Source organism: Gavialis gangeticus, unplaced genomic scaffold (genome assembly GCF_001723915.1).
Source record: "Gavialis gangeticus isolate Ggan-Ray unplaced genomic scaffold, GavGan_comp1, whole genome shotgun sequence".
Lineage (NCBI taxonomy): Eukaryota > Metazoa > Chordata > Crocodylia > Gavialidae > Gavialis > Gavialis gangeticus.
The window spans coordinates 156,912,560-156,934,663 of NW_017729032.1; the positions used below are offsets into that span (position 1 = coordinate 156,912,560).

Below are 22,104 nucleotides of genomic sequence, written 5' to 3' on the forward strand. Positions count from 1 at the left end.
CTTACTTTAGCTCCACATAAGAGTGAGCCACCCACAGATATCATACTCTGCAGACTGATGAAGAAGCCAGGTGTTCCAGATCCATCAGTTCCAGCTTCTTGAGGAAGCACCAAGTGGACCTGGCAGAAACTACTTCTATCAGTACATATACCAGGTGTCTCCCTGTGTCTGAGCACAGTCCACAGGTAGCACAAATCAAACAGCAGTAATGGTGTTTCTCTTAAGAGCTGCTGTTGATTTCCAGGCCCACAAGGTAATGATACTTCCATCTTGCTTAAAATTCATATGATTCCCTCTTTACTTCCATAGTATTCATTGTAAGATTGGAGGAGGAGAGAGCATCTTTCTTCATTCCCCCACCAAAAGTAACAGCACTGGCAACTGCCAGAGGAGGACTTGGGAGCAGAGAGGAAGAAATGGAATCAATTATAACTTCTCTAATCCTAATGATCCAGGGCACTTGAGCAGGGGAGTCAATGTTTTTGGCAGGTGTATCACAAATTAAGGCCTCATACAGACATTTAGTTTCACCTAGGAGAGTCACTGCTCTTCCAGGAGAAACCAGGAGATGATCAAGCTTTTTCTCCCAAAGTAAAAGTGGCCACTCCAGAAGAAAATAACTTGGGAACAACCAGGGTTAAATCACTCCCAGGAGAGTTTCTCCTGCAATAGTGAATCTCTGCACATGCTGTGGCTTCTCCCAGAAGAAAACATAGTCGTCCAGCATTCCACCCCCTCCTCTGATCCAGGGAGACAGTATGTCACTCACTAGACTCTGCTGCTCCAGCAAGGAACAGAACATGCCCCTTCACAATCCCTACATTGTGCAGCAGGGAAACAAAGCCTAACCACGGGCAGTCTGGGTCAACTAATTAGGGCTGACTTATGCATTACTGCCATCTACTGCCAGTCATACTAAAGGGAGCCTGAAGAGTACACTGATATGTGTTCACCGGCCTTCCCCCTACTCTTCTACCCCTCCCCACTGCAAGCTCCCCACCGTTCAGGCCCTCAGCATTCTAATGTCTGTAAACATGGCTCTGGGTAAGTTTTTTTTACCAGGAGAACAAATCTGGGAGAATTCTCCCAGATTATTTGAATGTTTGTATGAAGCCTAAGTCCACACACTCTCCAAGTGCCACTCTGATCCCTTTGCCCTGACCAATCTGCTGCTGTGCCTTCTGCTCTGTGCTCTGTGCTCCCTGCCCAACATGCCACTCTATTTTCTATTCCCAGTTCTACCTGCTACTGTGCTGTGTTCCCCCTTCCTGCCACATACACAGGCTGCCTGTGCCACTTGTTGCATGCATGTCACAGGTTGACCGCCTCTGAGGTACAGCAAGGAACAGAACTGGGTGAAGGAGTGACATCTACCTTGGCTTATGAGTGTGCCACAGCATTTACCCTGGGTCCTGCAGATGCTATCCAAGCCAAAAAGCCCTGCTGCTGTGCAGTCTAGTAAGCAACTATCCCAGATATTTATACTTAGTAAGATCTGCTGTTTAGACAAGTTTTCCTATATATTAGCTTGCACTCTTGGTTTTTTTGGTTGCATGGGTAAGGTCTGTGATCCAATCTCTGCCCAGTGCATCAGAGTTGATGACATAATTATCATAGAATCATAGAAAGCTAGGCTTAGAAAGGACCTCATGATGTCATCTAGTCCAACTCCCTGCTCAAAGCCAGGACCATCCCCAACTAGATCATCCCAGCCAAAGCTTTGTCTAGCTGGGTTTTGATAACCTCCAAAGATGCAGCTTCCACCACCTCCCAGGGTAACCTGTTCCAGTGCTTTACTAACTTCTCAGTGAGAAAAATTCTTCTTAATATGTAACCTAAACTTTCCTTGCTGCAGCTTGAGACCATTGCTCCTTGTTCTGTCATCTGCCACCACTGAGAATAGTTTAGCTCCATCCTCTTTCAAACCCCCCTTCAGGTAATTGAAGGCTGCTACTAAGTTCCCTCTCATTCTCCTCTTCTGTAGACTAAATAAGCCCAATTCCTTCAGTCTTTCCTCATCAGTCATGTTCCCCAGTCCCCTCACCATTTTTGTCACCCTCTGCTGGACTCTCTCCAATTTGTCCACATCTTTTTCTGTAGTGGGGAGTCCAAAAGTGAACACAGTACTCCAGATATGGCCTCACCAGTACTAAATAGAGGAAAATAATCACTTCCCTTGACCTACTGGCAACACACCTACAAATGTAGCCCATTATGCCATTAGCCTTCCTGGCAACAAGGGCACACTGCCAGCTCATATTAAACTTATTGTCCACTGTAACCCCCAGTTCCTTTTCTGCAGAGCTGCTGCCCAACCAGTCAGCCCCCAGCCTGTACTGGTGCATGGGATTGTTCCATCCTAAGTGCAGGACTTTGCACTTGTCCCTGTTGAACCTCATGAGATGCCTTTTGGTCCAATCCTCCAATTCATCTATGTCACTCTGAATCCTAGCCCTACCCTCCAGCATATCTACTACTCCCTGCAGCTTGGTCACCTGCAAACTTGCTGAGGGTGCACTCTATGCCATCTTCCAAGTCACTGATGATGAACAAAACCGGCCCCAGGACTGACCCGTGGCACTCCACTTGATACCAGCTGCCAACTACACATGGAGCCATTGATTACTACTCTCTGAGCATAATGCTTCAACCAGTTTTCTTTCCACTTTACAACCCATTCATCCAGCCCCTACTTCCTTAGCTTGCCTGCAAGAATGTTGTGCGAGACTCTATCAAAAACCTTGCTAAAATCAAGGTACATCAGATCCACTGCTCTCCCCACAGCCACAGAGCCAGTCATCTCATCATAGAATGCAATCAGGATGGTCAGGCATGACTTGCCCCTAGTGAGTCTATGTTGACTATTTCTAATCACCTTTTCCCCCTTCAGCTGCTTAGAAATGGATTCCTTGAGGATCCATGATTTTTCCAGAGACTAATCATATCACCATGATCCATATAACTATGACTCATAAGATTAACCTACCTTGTGGAATGTATTTACATCGTATCAGCACAGATAAAATCTTGCTGTATAATGAATTTCTGAAAGGTCATCTGTAGTCATAATAAAAAGTATTTGGCTGCTAGAACCCTTGAAACAAGTGTTTTTGGAGTATTTTTGATGTTTAAATCTGAGTCACTGACCTGTCTCTAAGTTCCCCTTCACTGTCTTTCATGAAATAGAAGATTGTTCTGAAATATGAACCTCAAAAGTCTGTCTTCAGTCTCTCAGCCACCTACCCACTGACCAACATATTCTATTCAGCCTCCCAAAATAGTTACATCAGTCAAAATATCTACACATTTATTATTAAAGGATAAATAGATCTGTTGAGAGATTACATTTTTGATTATGCTCATTAATAACGATGAATAACCAATTCATCTAACTGCTTATGTGGGATGTAGCCACATTTCTGAGTGCTTCTTGCATTCATATAGTGCCTTTCATACAAATAATTCCCAAAGCTCTATTTACATCTTATTGATTTTGCCTGTTTCATGAATACATGAATTATTTCATCTCTGTGCCAAAAGCCAAAACAACATACATCAACGCTACAATAAATTAAAGCAAAGAGAAATGTCATCTGGGAGTTTCAGAGAAATCAAGGGGTTAAGATGCCCAATGAATTTCCAGGGGTTCTGGCAAGCTCATTCCTTAGAAAATCCCTGATAATCATCTTGATGAAAGCAAACAAATGATCCAATGAGGGGAGGAATATCAAGTTTTGGTGTAAGATGATATCAACTTTGACAAGTAGATTCTTCAACATTAATAATGCTGATGCTTCAGACCCTTGGGCTAAGTATAGACAGTCAAAAAGCCTGAGGTTGAAAAAGCGATTCAGTCTTCACAGGTTAGTCTAAGCTGCATAGATTAAACTGATAAGCAAGTGAACAGACATTCGCAATACAGCCACATGCCTGCAGTGGCCCAGGCCACAAGCTGGGGGGTGCTAAAGTACCCTGCTCCAGTGAAGTAGACAGCTTGAGCCAAGGCTAGCTTGCCCACCCTGCTAGCAGGGATTTGCAGCAGAGACACTGGAGGACTGTGAGTTGCCTTGACTCAGGAGGCGATCTTGGGCACAAATTCAATAAACCTATTTAACCTGAATCAATTAAGTCTGATACTACATCCATCCACATTTCTCTTAAACCAGTTTTGGCCATTTTAAAAAGTGCTTTATGTGCACTGAACTGTTCTGTTACAGATTTGAATCAGCTTACAATCACTTATAGCAGTTTATGTGTAATTTCTGTCCCTAGCCAAGGTGTTGAAGAGTAATAGTTTGGTAGCCTATCTAAATCAATGTTCTGCAAACTTTTGTAGACTCAGAACACCCCTCCTTAACTTTTTGGAATTTGGTGGCACTCTATTTTAGGGCAAATGTCTTTCTCATAGTGTTACCTCCCTACAACACCCTAAGGATCTCAACATGTTGCAAAGTGGGCAGGGCACCACTGAGAGTAGGCCAGGTGTAGTGCTGCACAGCCTGGAGCTACCATTTCCTGTGACTCCTCCCACCTTCTCCCAGGAGCATGGGAGGAGTGGGAGAATAATCTAGGCTGAAAAAATCTGGCACCATGTCTGCTCACCCACATAGATTGTTATGCACAGAGGCACTGGGGCACTCAGCCCAGGGGCTGTCAGGGGGTGGGGCTGTGCTTGTCAGCTCAGCTCCTTCCCCTGCTCCTACCATGCTCTGGGACCTGCTGGGAGGAGCCAAAAGCAGTGCTACCAGCATGTGGAGGAGTTGGCGCTTACTTTCTCTCATAGGGGCCGGGGGCCGTGGCACCCTTTTAAGGAGCTTGCGGTACCCAGGTTGAGAATCATTGATCTAAGTGACAGTGATGAGTATGGAAAGATGTCCCTGTAACAAATAACTATTGATTGGCATGCAATCCAATGTCCATGCAATGACCCTTAAAAGTCAATCTATAACTTATATCACCATGAACCTTGCTATGTAATAAGGCCACTTGATCTAGCAGTCACTTAGCTAAATAGATATACATAAAACAACAGGACTGTGTGTCACCAGAAACTCAAATTGGGTACCACTTTTTGTTGCACAAAAATACAGTCTTTTTAGAAGCATCCTAAACAAATAACCAATGGACGGGTTATACTCAACCTGGTGAGATGTGAGCAGTGGGGTACCCACTGTTTAATATCTTCATCAGCAACACTAAGCGACACTCTGGATGAGCCCCCTAAAGCCAGAGCCCCCTAAAGCCCCAAGGCTAATGCAAGAGCAGTGAGTCCTGGGGCTTTTCTCCATTTTTTTTTTTTCTTGAAGGGCTGGAGCTGACCCGGGCGGGACACCCATGGCGGGGGCTGGGGGAGTCGGGGGGGAGTTGGAGGGCTCATACAGAGCCCCCCATGCAGTGTGAGGCAGTGGGGGATATTGGGGATCACCCCCCACCCAGCAACACCCAGTGAGCACCGGGCTTTTCTTTAAAGGGCCAGAAGCTGGGGCAGGTGAGAGTAGGTGGGGTTGGGAGGGGGCTGGGGGAGCAGGCAGGGAATGGGGGCTGGCAGGGGTCCCCCCCATGGTCCCCTCCCCCATCCCTTCTATCCAGCACTCATGAACTCAGACACAGCTCCCATAGATTTCACTGGGAGGGCCAATGAGGGCAATAAATAGATTAGCAAAGTTTTTTTGCAATCAAAGCTCACTGAAGTCAACGGAAGGACCCCCAGTAGTTTAAATGAGCTTTGGGAGAAGCCTTTAGATCACAGATCTTACAAACACCTGTATGCCCCTTTAAATGAGCTACTACTGAGTCTCTATTCTGAAAGCTAAATGCACCCTTTTACTTTCCCTCATATAGGATCTAAACTTTTCAAATGCCATCTGGACAGCTTTTCTGTGCATTTATACTATATGCATGTGCAATTTTCAAATACTGCCTGCAGACTAATCAAAAATCATTTCTATTGTAGTGCATGCCACAGACACTCATTGGTAGCTTCATCCAATGTCTTTTCAAGTCAGAGGGAGCTAGGCTAGACCCTCTGTGTTCTTTCTGTAATAAAATCATGGCACCTATTGCACTTGGGTTCTTCAGTGGAGTTTTTGTACATACAGTGATTTCAAAATTACTGTACTCTATTAGATCTCCCAGCTTACCTCCAAGACATGCACCCATAGCCAATGAAAAAATTAGCGGTTTCACAGGCAGGTTAACTTCAGGATCTTGACTAAGGTTGAGCAGCACAGGAATCTGCAACACAGAGGGAGAAGGACAAGTGACATTAACCATCCATGAATTACTGAAGCCTAAGCAATAATACTTTCCTTTTTCTAAGAATCTTTGCATAGAATTCTCCTTTCACCCTTTTGGGGTTCCCTAGTAGCGAGCCTCTCTCTCGTTGTCTGAGTGAATGCCACAGCATTCATCTGAGCTGGGATCTAGCAGTACAAACTCTTCCTGGCCATGGTCTTAGGTATAGTCTAGTACACTGAGGTTCCTTTAGGCTATTAGTGTTTCATGTGACATGACAATAGTAGCTATTAGGGCTGTGCAAAGCTTCAGTCCCTGATTCAATTTGGAGGAGCTTCAGCCCAATTCAGTGGCTGAATCTCCAAATCTGAATCAAATCAGGATACCCTTTTATCTCTCCAAATCGAATTGGAACCCTCTGAATTGATTTGGAGAGGTTCAGAAAGATTGGGAGATTTGGACATAAACACAGCTTTAAATGTTTTTTCTACATACCTTAAGGTAGCAGGCGGCTCATCAACATTGCAGTGGTGCAGCAGATGGAGTGTTCACAGGAATGCAGGGCCGGGGGTCCTCAGCATGATTGGCAGCAGACCCAGAAGTGGGCCAGAAGCACTTCTGGTCTATGTCCAGGTCTGCCGGGGAGCACATGGGCCCCACCCCGCCTCGGCAAGGGGTGCCTCCTGGGTCTGGGGGGGGCACCCGGGGTACCCCCGTGGCCAACTGCTGAGTTAGGGGAGAATGGGGGCAGGGGACCCACACACTCCCCAACAAACCCAGAAGTGGACTGGAAGTACTTCTGCATTTGCTGCTGAGCATTCAGAGCCCCCCCCACCCATGCTCCTGTGGGACTCTCCATCCACCCCACCATCACAGCATCCACAAGTAGTGCCTGGTACCTCAAGGTATATAGAAAAAACATTTAAAGCTGTGTCTGTGTCCAAATTGCTGATTCTATGAATCAGCATCAAATCTTCAGATTCAGATTCAGCCAAATCGAATTGGGATAGTGATCCAAATCAACCAATCACATCATTGTACCTGATTAGGGCCAAATCCAAATCAAATATGATCTCAGCACATTGCTGGGCATGTGCCAGGTGCAAACCAGAAATCAGCTGCAAGGCATAATTTCAACATGCAGATTTCAACAATGCATGCAGAGCAAGTGGTTGGTGGCTCTTTGAGGGGTAACCTCAGCCTCAACAATTTAGATCCATTGCTGGCCCGCTCCAACCTGAAGTCTGGTTTATTGGGGAGAGGTCCATTGTTGAGAGGAAGGGCTTCCTATGACACTGTAGCACTGGGAAAGCAGGCAGGAAAGCAAAAAAGACAAACCAAAAAGATAAATGCCATAGTTAACTCTCTGCTTGACATTTGTAAGCAAAGATGTCATCTCCAGAAAATCTGGGGAACTTGGTTATGGCACTGATCCAGGTCTATCTTAGATAGGGATACATAGGGCAGGATAGATCCAGGATAGATCCAGGATAGGGATAGATCTTAGATAGGGATAGATAGAGCAGGATAGATCCAGGTCTATCTTAGATTGGGTTCCGACACTTTTAAATCAGTTTATGTGCACTGAACTTCTGTTCAGTTATGGGTATAGACCAGTTTCCAAACAGTTATACTGGTTAATGTGTAATGTCTGTACCTTGCATATATATATGTGGGAGTTCCTCACTTTCATAACTAGTAGCCATGACCATGGAAATCAAACATTTTCATCTTTAAGTGTAGCTCCTCAAGGGTCTCTTACAATCTCATTTAAGTCAATGGGAATCTTTCACTTTGCTGGGCTTTGAATAAGGCCCTTTCATTATCTGAATACATCCCATTTCAACATTTTTTTTACAAAGCAGTGGTTACCAAATGAGCCTCCATTTAAAAGAAATGCTTCTCACTTCTTCTGTTAAATCACATTTAACATCCTTTGCTATGTTAATTCATATAATTATATGTGTTATGCACCAGCTTTGCACGCACAGCGAATACTTAAAATCTCATCCTCATTTACTGTTGTAATTAATCCAAGTGCTGCAAATAGAAACATAAAATATTAAATGGCTGGAAAGAAATGTGTCACTCTATGCTTCGTGTTTTTGCCTTAGAAAAAAATGGCTTATATAGCAGTCTTAGATCCAAAACTGTATATATTTTTACAAGAGGAGCTAGGACAAGGCAAGATAGATAACTACAGAACAGGATGCATTTTAAGTGAAACATACATAATACTGGTATTGTTCCCATATTTATTTAATTTTATTTAGATTTCAGTAATATTTTGCAATTTTTCAGCTACCACATGATACCCTTCAATGGAGAAAAAGGCAACCATGCGTTTGCATGAAAAGCTTATGCAAAAACTTGTCTTCCCTTCTTCTCCCCTCTCCCCACAACAAAGGGAGACTATAAACAGTAGGGACAGCATTTGTATAACAGCAATAACTTTATACCAGAAAATTAACCTTTATTTTCTTGCCTCTTTTTTCAGTTTTAATTTTTTTGTTGAGGAGAAAATTTTGCTTTCTTGACAGCTCTACTAGAATGTTAATTTTGATCTTGCATTATCTCACTTGCCAACTTGATTAGCAGGATTAAAGGAAAATATAAACAATGTGGCTCAATTATGGGGAATACAATGATAGGTAAATATAAGCTCCGATCTATATATATAATGGCGTTTCATTTTAAGCATGGAAAAAATGTGGATTTTGGGTTACTTTTTTAAATCCAAAAATTGGGGATTTTTTTATCAGAGAAAACCAGGATCCCTGTTGATAAGCTAGTAGATCTGCAAGGCATGGGGTGTTGTGGAATGGCATTGATAGTATTGCCTTCGACATTACAATTTCAGTTCAGGAGGGCTTAAAAGTAATCCTTTCACTGTGTGTTGACAGTGCCATTGTCTTTACAGAGTGTTATTCTATCCTTGGAGCTCAGAGGCATGTTTCATTGTGTGCTTGGCCCACATATAACTCTGGCTAAAGAAACTATCCATGTTGTAGCTGTCAGCAAACTTACAAATCTCTTTGGCTTTGACCTCCCAACACTTGTTCATATTCTTTTGAATTTTCCTCTGGGCCTCAGCTTTGATGTAGCTGGTGCAGGGCACTAAGGTGCCCTGCTCCTAGAAGAGCAGGAACTGCCTGGGAAGAGCCCAAAGAGCCAGGCAGGAGCCCAGGTGCAGGTTGCTATGGCAACCAGCTAATGAGGAAATTAGTCTGCACCTGCACCTGGTCAGCTGGCCAGAAGAGGCAGGGCCCTGGGCCCATATAAACTCCAGGCTGGAGCTAGGGCAGGCAGTTCTCTGCTGGTGACCAGGGGAGAAGGAGGCCTTTTAGAGTAAGTGAAGGGAAGAGGCCTAACTAAGTTCTGCTCTGGGTAACGTAAAGGGGATGAGCACACCTTATGTAGCTTGTGTTATGTTATAGCCCAGGGTCTTATGTTTTGTTTGCCTTTCTGAGGGTTCCTCTCCACAGCTCAGGGTTCCTTCCCATTCTAGCACTGATACCACCAAGAAGATTTATCTCATCTTCTTTGGGGACATATGATAGATTTGGTCCAGTTAAGAATAGAACTCTTCTTTTGTTTCATCGTCTGCACCCATATTGGAATGTAAGCACCAATGACTGTTGCATATTCCCTTTTGGTCAGTTGGAGATAAAGGGTCATGAGACAATCCATACTGTAGATGTGTCCATGTTTTTCATCTTTTCCTCTTCAAAAGAAGATATAGCCACCACCATGTTTCTGAGCTCCCCCTCTTCTGCACATCTGGTCTCACTGGACATCCAAGAAAAATGGATGCAGTCAAATTTTTAGCACCCAGATAGGCTACTTTATCTCACTGCATGATCAAACAAAAGGAAAATTGAGGCTGTAATGGAAGAAGCACTCCTCTGAAACCTAGACATAGATCATAGGTTAGTTCACAACTGTCACTCTCTAGAAAATACTGCAGGAGGTTATTGAGGAAAGACTGTGTTGCAACCCTCTCAACTAAAACTCCTCTTGGTACTCCAGGCACGTACACAATGTGGCAACAACAGCAGCTCACACACCCTTTCAAAAAAATCAGCATAACTTCCTGGCCCAGCTGGGCCAGTTCCATTAAGTAAAGATGGGATCTCTCTTTCCTCTCTGTGTTAGGAAATGAAAAACACTACCAACTTCAACCAAGAGGAGCAGCAACAAGCTATCCAACAAGATCATGCCCATATGTGTTAGGGCACTAGGCAAGAGGGCTGTCAACCAGGTCATACCTTCCTGCGTGTGCAGCTGCATAAAGTATACAGTTTGGCCACTTCTCATCCTTTATAACAGTATGTTCTTTAGTGATGGGAGAAGGGTACTTACAACCATTTTATACCTTCTGTGAATGTTTATATATCCTTTACACACGGTAAAAGTGTGCATTTTCCATGAAAGAGGTACCTACATAGGTGGTGGAAGGTCAGAGCGAATGGGGTTCAGCCCCCTCCAAATGCAGGGCAGCTGGTAGAGCTGCAAGACTGCTTGGCTTTGGGCAGCTGCAGCAGGGGTGGGGCAGGACATGCATGCCAGGATCACAGCCCAGCATGTGGCTCACTGGTTGCCCAGCACAGTAGGCAAGTAGCAGTCAATCCTATGAATGGGAAGGGTCTAGGGGGAGGGGTGCAGATCAAGGCCCCCATGGTGAGGGAGGGAGTGGGGCAGAGGCAGGGGTTGGAGTGAATGGGGCCCTGGCCAGGCCAGGTGGTGAGACAATCAGAGCCCAGGCTGTTCATCCAGGGGTGTGGAGGGGCTCATGCCACTGTACACACCCCGGCAGAGGCCCAAGTCTCCCTGATCTGTACACGGGATGGAGGTGCCTGCTGCTATGGGCTGGGCTCTGCGTGCCCCTGCAGCTGCCCCAGGAGCGGCACAAGGCCATGTGCCATCTGCCGCTGGGCTGTGCCGAGTCTCCTGCCTGCCCAGCAGCGAGTCATTGCACAACTCTCAAGGCAGTGGGGTGCAAAGCCCAGCATGCAATGGCAATTGCCTCCACCCCATGCACAGATCAAGGGGGCACATGTCCCCTCAGCCTCCACTGGGGTAAGTACAGTGGTGTGAGCCCCCCAGTGCCCCTGGACAAGCTGTCTGGGCTCTGATTGTCCCATCGCCTGGCCAGGGTCCCATTCACCTCAGCCCCTGCCCCACTCCATCCCTCACTGCTGGGGCCTCAATCTGTCCCCCATCCTCCCAGCCCTTCCCCCATGGACTTACCTGTTGTGGGGGTTAGTGTGTGTGTGCATGTGCATACATGCTCAGCCCCCACAAATAATTTTTTCTCCCTCTACCTATGGATACCTACTGTTTAAAATATACCTTTAAAGAAGAAAAGAATCAGTAGCTTGCAAAACTATTGATGCCTTTGTTAAACACAGTCTACCTCGGCAGATTTCTGGGCTTGTATCTAAAACACTTACCAGGCACTGGAATGTAAGAAATTAAAAACAAGAGAAAAAAACATATTTGGTAGAAAAGAAGGCAAAAAGAGATCTAAAATATAAATTAGCAATGTGAAAAATACAGTGTGCTTAAGCTCCTGACAGTTTTAAAGACAATAAATGGCAGGTCAAAATCAGTCTGGTTCCTAACAATGAATTGTCAGAGATCCAGCCACCTTGCCAACAATGTGGCTAATAGAAATTGTTTATTACAGTATGTTGAGAAAATAGTATTAAAACTCAACTAAAACAAGATTTTATTGCAGCTATATTTTTAGACTCTAGTAGTAAGACAAAAAATATAAACAGATGGCTCCAACATATGGAGCCTATAAAACAAGTCAATTAAATCAAAGAATAAAATCCTAATAAAATCATGTAGCTTAACATTTTAAGGGAAGAATACCCTAGCTATTGAATAAACTATGCCATGAATGCATACATTGAAAATGAATGGGACTTAAGCAAGGGTTTGGCCAGCTCAAAAATCAGTAAAAGGTTTGAGGAATATGTTACGGAATGAAACATAAAACAGCACTATGTAATTTCACTGCGTTTGTTTTGTTTTTGTTTTTTTTCAAACATGAAGCAAGACATACAGTCCAAAATGAAAAGTTTACAGTTCTGTAGATAAAACCAAAATAAATACAATAATCAAGTTTCCAATCTCTTAACTAATCAGTCCCAAAAAGTCTCCTGTAACTTTCCTTAGAGACATAAAAATCTGCCAATATTTGCCAATTTTATTTTGGGGGGCCTGCCATTTTTAGCACCTAGCCATTACAAAATTTAGCTCAAATGAATGTGTGTATGAACACAATTAATCCCAAGTAGGATGCATGGGAAATGTTTCAAGTACTGCATGCTAGGTAATTAAGTGAAAGGACTCTATGCCTGTAAAACCAAACTTGCTCTAAGAGAGTTATCTGCAGAGGTGCTACTGTTACAACTATTGTTCTAACCCTTTTGCTCGCAGACTAGCTTCCTAGTGCTTCCTCCTAACTCTGCTACAAGTTCCATGAAGGTTACCAGAGTAGGTGTCTAAATTTATATAATGAATGATGAATTCATCTGCTGTGTGCTCTGTAATTTTACTTCACTATCACTCACCATCTTCATGTAATGAACTGTGACACGTCCTCTCCAAAAAAACCCATTGATTTTTGGGTAGGAATCTATATAGTCACTTTTAAATGCTTGAAGAAGAGAAACTTATAATTACTTCCCAGCAGCCACATTTCAGCTGGGGTTCAAAGTCCCTTGTATTTTGGAGGTGTCATGTTAGCTGACGAATCAAATTTTATAGGTTCTGTAAATCAATTTTTTTCCTCTTGTGTAATTCCAATTCTTTGTGGTTTGACCTGAACAGGAACAAACCAAATCCGCCCAGATTTATACCAAGACTGAATCAATAAGTTCCTTAACCTGTGGGTTGTTTAGTTGCATAAAAATTATCTTGTAATGTAAACTGTCCAAAAAGTGTGGTCTCTTCACACTCATTAACAATCTCCTTATAGGAAGCGTAGATTGATGGAGATACTCAAGACAGCACTGTCATTAAGGCTGATGGAGTTATTCCTGATTTGCTCTGACCAGGGAAGGATAATTTGGCCTGCAGTAAAGTTACACTGGGCATGTCTATCCGCAATGCCTTAATGCTCAGTGGACTGTTCTACTGTGCATTAGCACATCATGGTAAAAACCATGCTAATGAGCTAATGAGCAGTAGAATTAATGTGCATCACAAAAAAATATTTGCCTTTGCTACAGAGTATTAGCACAGGATACTGCACCATTATGTAGTACCTCATATTAGAGGTACTAAACTTAATGCGCAGTAGCAAAGGCACATTAATGAACATGTAGACATACCCACTGAAAAGTATTCTTTGAGTGAAAAAATACAGGAGGAGGGGGAGGGGGGAAAAAAGAGTTGCTCATTTTATGATACATTGAAGATAATATTACATAAGAGAAGGATATTGCTTTCTTATCACGTTTAACATGTTACTTTTCATTTGTTTGACAACATACCCCTCAGCTGTTCTTTGACATTTTTTGGGGTGTTGAAGGAGAAAAAGCAGAATCCTTATTGGTGAAGGTGATGTTGAAAAGCTGAAGAAAGGGCTGAAGAGGACCTTAAAAACCAACATACCTTAAACCAATCAAAGACAAGAGCAGCTTTGAAAATGTATCACATTTTCTGGCTCAATTTACTCTTCCACATCAATAAACCAAGATTAACAATCCAAGCTTGATGGCCCATTCATTCATTCTTGAAGAATATGATTTTCTGTGTAACTTTTTAAAAAAGCAGGAATCCTGTTTATTTTGCTGCTTAACAATTCTTGACAATGTTTTAATTTTACTTCAGGGGAAAAAAGAAGTTTTCTTACTTCAATCCATACAGCCAAGGGAAGATCCAGAGGGGGTGTGGTAGCATCCTCTTTCCACAGTGTAGCTCAGTGGCTCCAGTTACCCACAGCCCTAGATCACGGGGTCCCCTGCACAGTCTAGACCATGCTGCTGAAGCAGCCACCAAGGACCTTTTTAAGTCCATGAAGGAAGTAAGAATACCCCGTCTTGAGACTGCACCCTTCCCCTCAATGCTCAGCAGCTACATGCTCCACTCCCCTCTCTCTGTGTACTTACATGTGTTTCTCCTTCCTGCACCCAGAGACATAAGTAAAGGGAGAGGGGATGGCAGAGAAAGAGAGAGAGAGAGAGAAGGAAGAGGAGGAGAAATCCCACCAAGCAAGAAGAGGAAGGAAGGGGCTGCTAAGAACCTTGAGTGGGTGAGTGGCACATCTGCACATCTGATTATCTGTACATAGAAATGGCCAGCAAAACACCTAAATGGTGCAAATAAGCTCATGTATTATGGCTCACTGCCTTGAAGAGATGGGAGCAGTTGTAACACAGCTGAGCAAACTTGTCATTAAATAGTTGGACTCCCTGCATATAATGGCAGGAAAAATGTAACTACTCCAGAGAAACATACCATTGTAGCAGTAAATGGAATATTGTCAATTAGGGATGATGCCAGTGCAGAGACCCAGACCACTAAAATGATAGCAACTGCCAAACGTTGATCTTCAGGAACCACCTGGCATGAAGAAAGATAAAGTTACAACTCCACTAACTGAAAATTAGCCAGCATTTTTTTTAGCTGTCACACTAAGCCCAGTATTTCTCTGTGCTGCTAATGGCATAATTGTGCAAAATCTTCACTACATTAAAAACATCCTTTTTAAGGTAATGATTTGAATGCAAAATGCATTCTAAAAAGGAGATAAATGACAGATTTATTAAAACAATAATTGTATCAATTCAACAAATGTAGACAGACAGATGCAGTAATAGTCTAATAGTTGCCTTTACTTTTCCTATAAAAAACCATGTACAGCTACACTTGCATATTTTCCCTCTCCTGCTTTCTATATTAATTTCTACCTGTCCAATTTATTCATTCATTGGAAGTCCAGAAGAGAGTCATACTGTTTAAATTCCACTAATTTACTGGCAGAAGCAACTTGTGCTGAAGATCATTCACAATGGTGAAATTTACCTTTTGTATATGTGGTAAAAGAATATAAGCAATATAGAATTCAATATCCAATTATTCTTAATTAAATGCTTTATGTTTTCCCCTTATGATAGGAGTTAAATAAGTATAAAAAATTTGATGTACCTTTATTAACAAAGCTGTCTGCTCTCCTATGTAGTCTATTAAATGGAGATGAGCCAGAGCCTAAAAGAGATAGATTTAGATCAGCTAATGGAAGGTAAGAAAACATGCGGTTAAAAACAGTTTGAAGTAACCATGCTGGGTTTGTTTTAATTTATTTTCCATTACAAAGATGTCAGTATTCATTCTATATAAGGCACATGTTGGAATTGGCAAACTTGGCAGATAAGGCACCTTTATTTGAGGAACGTTATTGTATTTGACATGTCAATTAGGGTGCAACTAACCTCACCCCACAACACACTTGAAGCTTCTGCACACTCCAGTTCTAGCAATGTAGATATGAGGATGCTTTGGATGCATTCAGCACACCAGAAATATAGATTTTGAAGAGTGGCAATAGGGGAGGACTCCAGAGCTTCCTCTTCATTGCATTTAAAGGTCTGGAAAGTTCATAGCAAAAGATGGGCAGCCTCAAGTGAGTAGTCAGCGGCAACTTACCCTGAAAAGAATATAGATCACAGACATCTTATCCTCGTCTTTCTGGGCCAGAAGGAATCTTCAAATTCCAAGCAGAAAGGCAGGTCCAAAACCTGATATTTACCTGCTAGCTTTGTATTAAAGCAATATTGTGGGTTAAACAATGCTGTTTTTCAGTTTATATCTATTTCTAGTGTTATTCCTACTAGAAAGTCATAGCAAGGCACTCATCCTTGAGAATAAAACTAATGTTCTGGCTAATATCTCCTTGTCCTGAGGGTATATTTGCATTTCAGGCACTGATGGTTATGTAGATACTCCCAAGCTAGCTTAAAACTAGCTAAATCAGAAACTGCTAGCAGTGTAGCCATAGCAGCACAGAGCTCTACATGGACTTGCCACCAGATTGTGCTCTACTTAGGTGGATTTTGCAGCTCATACTGTGATCAATGATGCCACAACTACCCTGTTAGCAATACCTGAGATGACTAATTTAAAGATAGCTGGAATACTTTATTAACACTGTCTTTTCATTATGTCTCCACAAAGCTTGTTAACAATTATTCAGTTGTACTTGAACCCTGTTTAGTATTCAGACACAATAGTCCAGAAAGGAAACATGGTCAAAAGATGACCTCAGGTTGCCATCAGTTTGCAAGTATACCATCAAAGTAGAGACTATGGAAACACTAACTGCATATCTTTTAAGCCCTTTCACTATTGCCCAAGAAGAGAGACAAGCATGGTGCAAACATTGAAAGAAAGTGAGGAATTAACATGAGTCTCAGCCTTCAGTAGTTGTGCTTTGCAGAATCGTGTGGTCTGAGCACACACACAGGGTTCTCCAAGAGCCTCATGAATCTCATAAAAGGAGAATATTGTTTTGATAATTGGTACACTCAGCCACACCAGTGCCAAACTGACAACTATCCTTGAAGTACACTTTTATACTGTTGACACGATGCATCTTTTTTGGATCAGAGTTTAACTATATTTATCATACCCATACATTTGTCTTCCATAGACAAAAGATTGGGGTTTATGGGTTCTATATTATCATTTCTTTTGTAAGTAAATATTTTTGGAGGGGATGAAAGTAAAAAGGTTTTTTGAATACTAAAACTGCATAAAATGGTATCGCAAAGATAAATAAAATAAAGAGCTATATCACAGAGAGACAGATGGAACTGGGGGATTTTATAGTGAATAATGGTAACTCCCAAATGGGTGCTGAAAGAACATTCCTAGAGACAAGTTACCTGAGGGATGGCTCATCAGACCTAGATGACTAGGCTCAGAAGAAGCTGAAAAAAGATTCTGACAGTGACTGATCTCTCAGTCAAGACTGGCAAGTAACTAAAGATAAAACTGTCAAGAATTCATCTATAAAATAGGCAACTTAGGCTCCTAAATCACTTAGGCATGCTAAAAAAAATTTTATCCTAACATAGAAAGATTTAAAGCATTACCACAGAGAAGCATGTCATCATTAATAGGGAGAGCCATGAAGTACCTGGTGCTTAGTGCCGTTCTAGAACATGTTTAAGGACAATGAAGTGAGGTGATAGAAACTGATAGAAGTAAGGAAACAGTCCTCAATGGCTATGTATAGCAGGGGTGACCAACTTGTGGCACTGGCAGTCTCTGTGTGCGGCACACAGCGCATCCGTGAGAGGACAACAAGCTGAGAGGAAGAGAGGGCAGGAAGCAAAAAGCAGAGCAGCAGATAAAACAGGGGAATGGTACTTGGAGAGGATACAAGACAATTTATGGTACGCTTGCCACAAAGATTGCCCCCCACCAACGTATAGTAAGATTTGGTTTGCCTCAGCAGGCAATGCTATTGAAGAAACTGTTTGGATTTGGTTTGTTTCTTGGAATTATAGCCAGCATAGTAAAAGCTAAGCTAAAAAAGGAAATACAAGAATCTTAATGTTTGTGGTCTGCTAGCTCAGACATGCTTCTATTTTCTGATAGTTTAAGAAAGCATGGATTGAGATCAGGAATAGTATTTCAATATGATTGACAAATATTTTTTGTTGCAATTTTTATATAGGGAGATCTTTAGGTATGGTTCCAGTTGGCACTCCATATCTTACAGTTTATTTCCTAAGGTATCCCTGGCATAGCTTATGAAATATGCTATAGCTAACAGTTCGTCCAATGACTGCTGTTACCAGAGAAACCATAAAAAAATAAGTGAATTATAGCAATAGTAAGTTAAAAACTGACATTCAACATATTTTACAACCTGATTGTACATCCATGTCATATTCAAATGGAAACAGTTAAATTCAAGCAAATATGGTAAATAACATTAGTGAATGTGACTTGCATAAAGTGCTAGCACCATAGCTAGAATAAATGATATGGCTTCAGCATGTATCATCAGTCACAGCTAGCATATTTCAGAATATATATTAAAATAGTGGTCTCCAACCTTTTTAAGTAGGAGATCACCTTTTGCATTTAAAAGCAACCAAAGATCTACTGTGTACCAACACCCACCCCCAGCATGCAAGTCTGTGGGGAGGGAAGGGGGGGAGCAGACTGAGGCAGAGGGAGAAAAAATTATGTGCAGGCATGCCCCCAAGCAGGTAAACTCTGTTGGGGGAAGAGCCATGAGAGGGGGCAGGGCAGATAGAGGCCCTAACCCCATTTCCTCCCTCATAGCAGGGCCTAGATCTCCCCAACCCCCCAACAGCGGTGAGGGAGGGAGTGGGGCTAAAGCAGGACCAGGCCCTGCACAGCCAGGGTGTCGAATGGACCCATGAGCAGCTTATCCAGAGGGCGTGGGGGAGCACGCACCCTGGGAGGGCATGGGGGGCGTGAGGTCCTGGACCTGCACGCCAGCCAGGCTGGCTGCCATGGTGGGCTGGGATTGGGGCTGTGCTCAGGCTAAGCGGCAGCGGCACTGGGAGTGGGGCTATGGTGGGGGGCTGCAGGCACCCAAAAATTTGCCATAGCCCCCCCCCCCAGTGCCACCGCTGCCTGACCCAAGCGCAGCACAGCCCACCACCACCCTGTGAAGAGTGTGGCACTGTCTTCCCCCCCCACCCACGGGATCTGTGTAGGGGGTAGGGAAGGTTGGAAGACCTCACCACACTCTTCTCGGGGGGAGCTGGGCCACTCTGTGCTCAGGCTGGGCAGTGGTGCTGGGCGGGGGTCTACAGCAAATTTTTGGATGCTTGCAGCCTGCCCGAAGCCCTGCTCCCAGTACCGCCACCACCCAGCCTGAGCACATCCCTGGCCCCAGCCCGCAGCAGCATCCAGCCCAGCTGGCATCCAGAACTGGGGCCCCATGCCCACCCAGGGTGTGTTCCCCCCTGCCTGTGCCCCCCAGATAAGCTGCTTGTGGCTCCATCCCTTGCCCAATTTGTGCAGGGCCTGCCACTGCTCCAGCCCCAGTCCCTCCCTCACAGCTGCTGCAGCCACCTGCACTGCCTGGCGTTTGGTGAGGGCACATGCCCCCTCATCTGTGAGTGCCAGAGATAGCTGCCATTCCAGGCTGGGCTTCGTGCCCTGAACTTCACTGCAGCTAGCCCGAGAGCAGCTTGACTCCACATGCATCCTTCCCTGGGCTGAGCCTCATTCCCTGCCTAACCAGTGGCTGGATGCACTTGGTGTCGGGCCACTCCCAGGCCAGCTGCAGTGGGGCTCAGGGTGCAAAGCCCAGCCCACAACAACAGCTGCCTCCGCTGCACATAGATGGGGGGGGGGGGCATGTGACCCCCGGGGCCTTCACTGGGGTGCACACAGTGCAGGAGTCCTCATGCCCCTGGACAAGCCTCCTGGGCTGGATCTTCCCACCACCACCACCACCCACCTAGCTGGGGCACCACTCACTTTACCTCTGCTCCTGCCTCTGCGGTGCTCTGTCCCTTGCCACAGGGGCCTTGATCTAGCCCCCTTCCCCTTTCCTCTCCCATGAACTGACCTACTGGGCTGGGGGTGGGGCACACACAGGCATGCACACATGCGCTCTGCACCCCCCAGCCTCAGAACAACTTGAAGAGGCTACAAGATCAACTGGTCAATCGAGATCAACTGGTTGGTGACCACTGCATTAGAAGTTGTGCATGAAATAGTAGGTAGTCTTAGATGTGCTACAATACTCATCAGAACTATTAAAGTCCTTATGAACTTTTTAAACTTATTAGCAACCCAGAAAATTTCCTATTGATGAGCAAAGCCTCCAGTAAACTTCCAGGAGTTTACTAGATTCTGACTGTTCTAATTTAAAATCAATTAGATATTGCTGAAATATCAATTGCTAATATTTACTGCAAATTTAACCCCATTCCTGTTGGTGAATTGTTCATTAACACATTCAGATGTGGCCTTGAAATTATTAATTTTGACTAAAAGATTACAAAAACACATTTCATATTACCAGGCATTTTGCAAACTGCTTGCTTTGGCAATTTATTGTCCACCATTTGCAACTATTCACCTGAGCTATATTGCTGTCTTGATACTGAACTCTTATTGGGTGACTAAAACTTTTAAAACATAAAAAGAAATAACAAAGAGCCCTCTTGGAAATGCACAAATAATCTTGTTTGCAGTGAATGTGTTTATTCATACAAAAATATCCATTCTCCAAATATGTGCGCCAAAAAAAAAGTTCCCATAAAGATTTACAGAAAGTGAATAAAATGGGACACAAACATGACTGAATCAAACTGCTCAGAGATTGAATAAATAAGCTAAAAGTATTAAATAACTTGTTTCATTAGGACTGTTATGATTCAACATTTGGTCTTATATACTAGATCTTAACAAGAACTTTCAAGCATCAAACAAGCCTCAGGTTCAGTCTCTAAGACAAGTGATTTTGTAGCTAGAATGTGGCAAAAGTGTTAGCTTTTTAAACTATAATTAATCCCTGATTTTTTTTTGTTTGTCTAAATAATTCCAAAAATCAGTAACAAAAAAAAATAATAATAATAATAATAATAGTAAGTTCAGACACACCATCCTTGCTAATTTTAAAGCTATTCTTTTTGTGGAAGTTGAGAGAAAAGAAGACTAAACTCTGATTTAAAAGCTAAAGGGAGACAAAACTTTGACTACAGAGTTCTCATAGCTCTTTAATTTTAATTTAGTGCTATTGTGACTAAATTATATCTTAATTATCAAAAAGCATTCAACCAATGTTGTGTGGGTGCTCTCTGTTCAAGATAATGTATGTCTTCTTAAACTGAGTCAAATCCGAACAGTCCAATTACAAAACCCAAAGGTATGCGTTTAGTGGATTTATTTCTTATTCTTCTTACCTCCATTAAAACAAACAAGGCTGCAAAGAAAAGAAGTGTTGCCCATTCCACTCTATTTAGTATCATCTCAAAATCATGGATGTCAGCTAAGACTAGCAGCCAAATAGCTCCCAACATTGCAATCCATCCTGCATGAAGGGAAAAAAAAGAACCATGAGTATACCTCTCATTTTCTAGTGTTGCATGTGTCCAGCATGTTCATTATTTTACTCATAACCTAAAATGTATGATAACACATTTTTTCAATATACATTTTTGACCATATACAAATGTCACATAGGAGATCTACATCAAATTATCAACTTCTTATTACTGAGACCAGCATACCTCAAAATCCTGAGGAATCTAAAAACATATCCAGGCTTTAGGGAGAGGATGTATTTTGTGCTTGACCAAAACTCTACTGGATTTACTTCCCACATAAAACTCAGTGGCAGCTGTCGCATTGTGCAGGTGCAGGGAGGTTCAGCAGGGCGCCGTGCACTGTCTGGGAGCTGGGGCTGCTCCACCTATCAGCCAGAGCCTGGCACCACTCAGCCCCAGTGGCCCCAGCTCCCAGACAGCATGCAGCACCCTGCCAAGCCACACTGCATCCACACCATTGGGTAGCTGCCACACAGGTGCCAGACGGAAGGGGACAATCCTCACTGCCCCACGCTGCATGGGGGGGCTCTGCCATGAGTGCCCAGCAGCCCCAGCCACCACTGCTGCATCTGGTGAGTGCAGAGTTGTTTTGTTTGTTTGTTTGTTTTAAGGGCCAAGACTAGGCTGGGGGATGGGCCCGGGCAGGGCAGCCAGGGGGACTTCTCCTGTGGCTCCCCCCTCCCAGGGAGAGGCAGGCACAGCCAGAGGAGCTGTGGGAGAACTTGCAGCCACCCAACTGTGCCTGCTTCTCCCCAGCCGATCCAAATCATCAAACCTCTCTGAATCAGTGCCAAATCTTCTGAAG

The 22,104-nt window shown here is 43.5% G+C and overlaps 1 protein-coding gene across 1 annotated transcript in view; it reads right to left on the bottom strand.

Moving 5' to 3' along the window:
• OCA2 (OCA2 melanosomal transmembrane protein) overlaps positions 1 to 22,104 on the bottom strand; it is a 481,929-nt gene that overhangs the window by 160,998 nt on the left and 298,827 nt on the right. Inside the window, exons 19-22 of the mRNA XM_019525532.1 lie at positions 21,156 to 21,283; positions 15,400 to 15,459; positions 14,710 to 14,814; positions 6,141 to 6,234 (exon numbers count right to left, since the gene is read on the bottom strand). Of these exons, the coding sequence (XP_019381077.1) occupies positions 6,141 to 6,234; positions 14,710 to 14,814; positions 15,400 to 15,459; positions 21,156 to 21,283 (387 nt within the window). The remainder of the gene's footprint in view (positions 1 to 6,140; positions 6,235 to 14,709; positions 14,815 to 15,399; positions 15,460 to 21,155; positions 21,284 to 22,104) is intronic.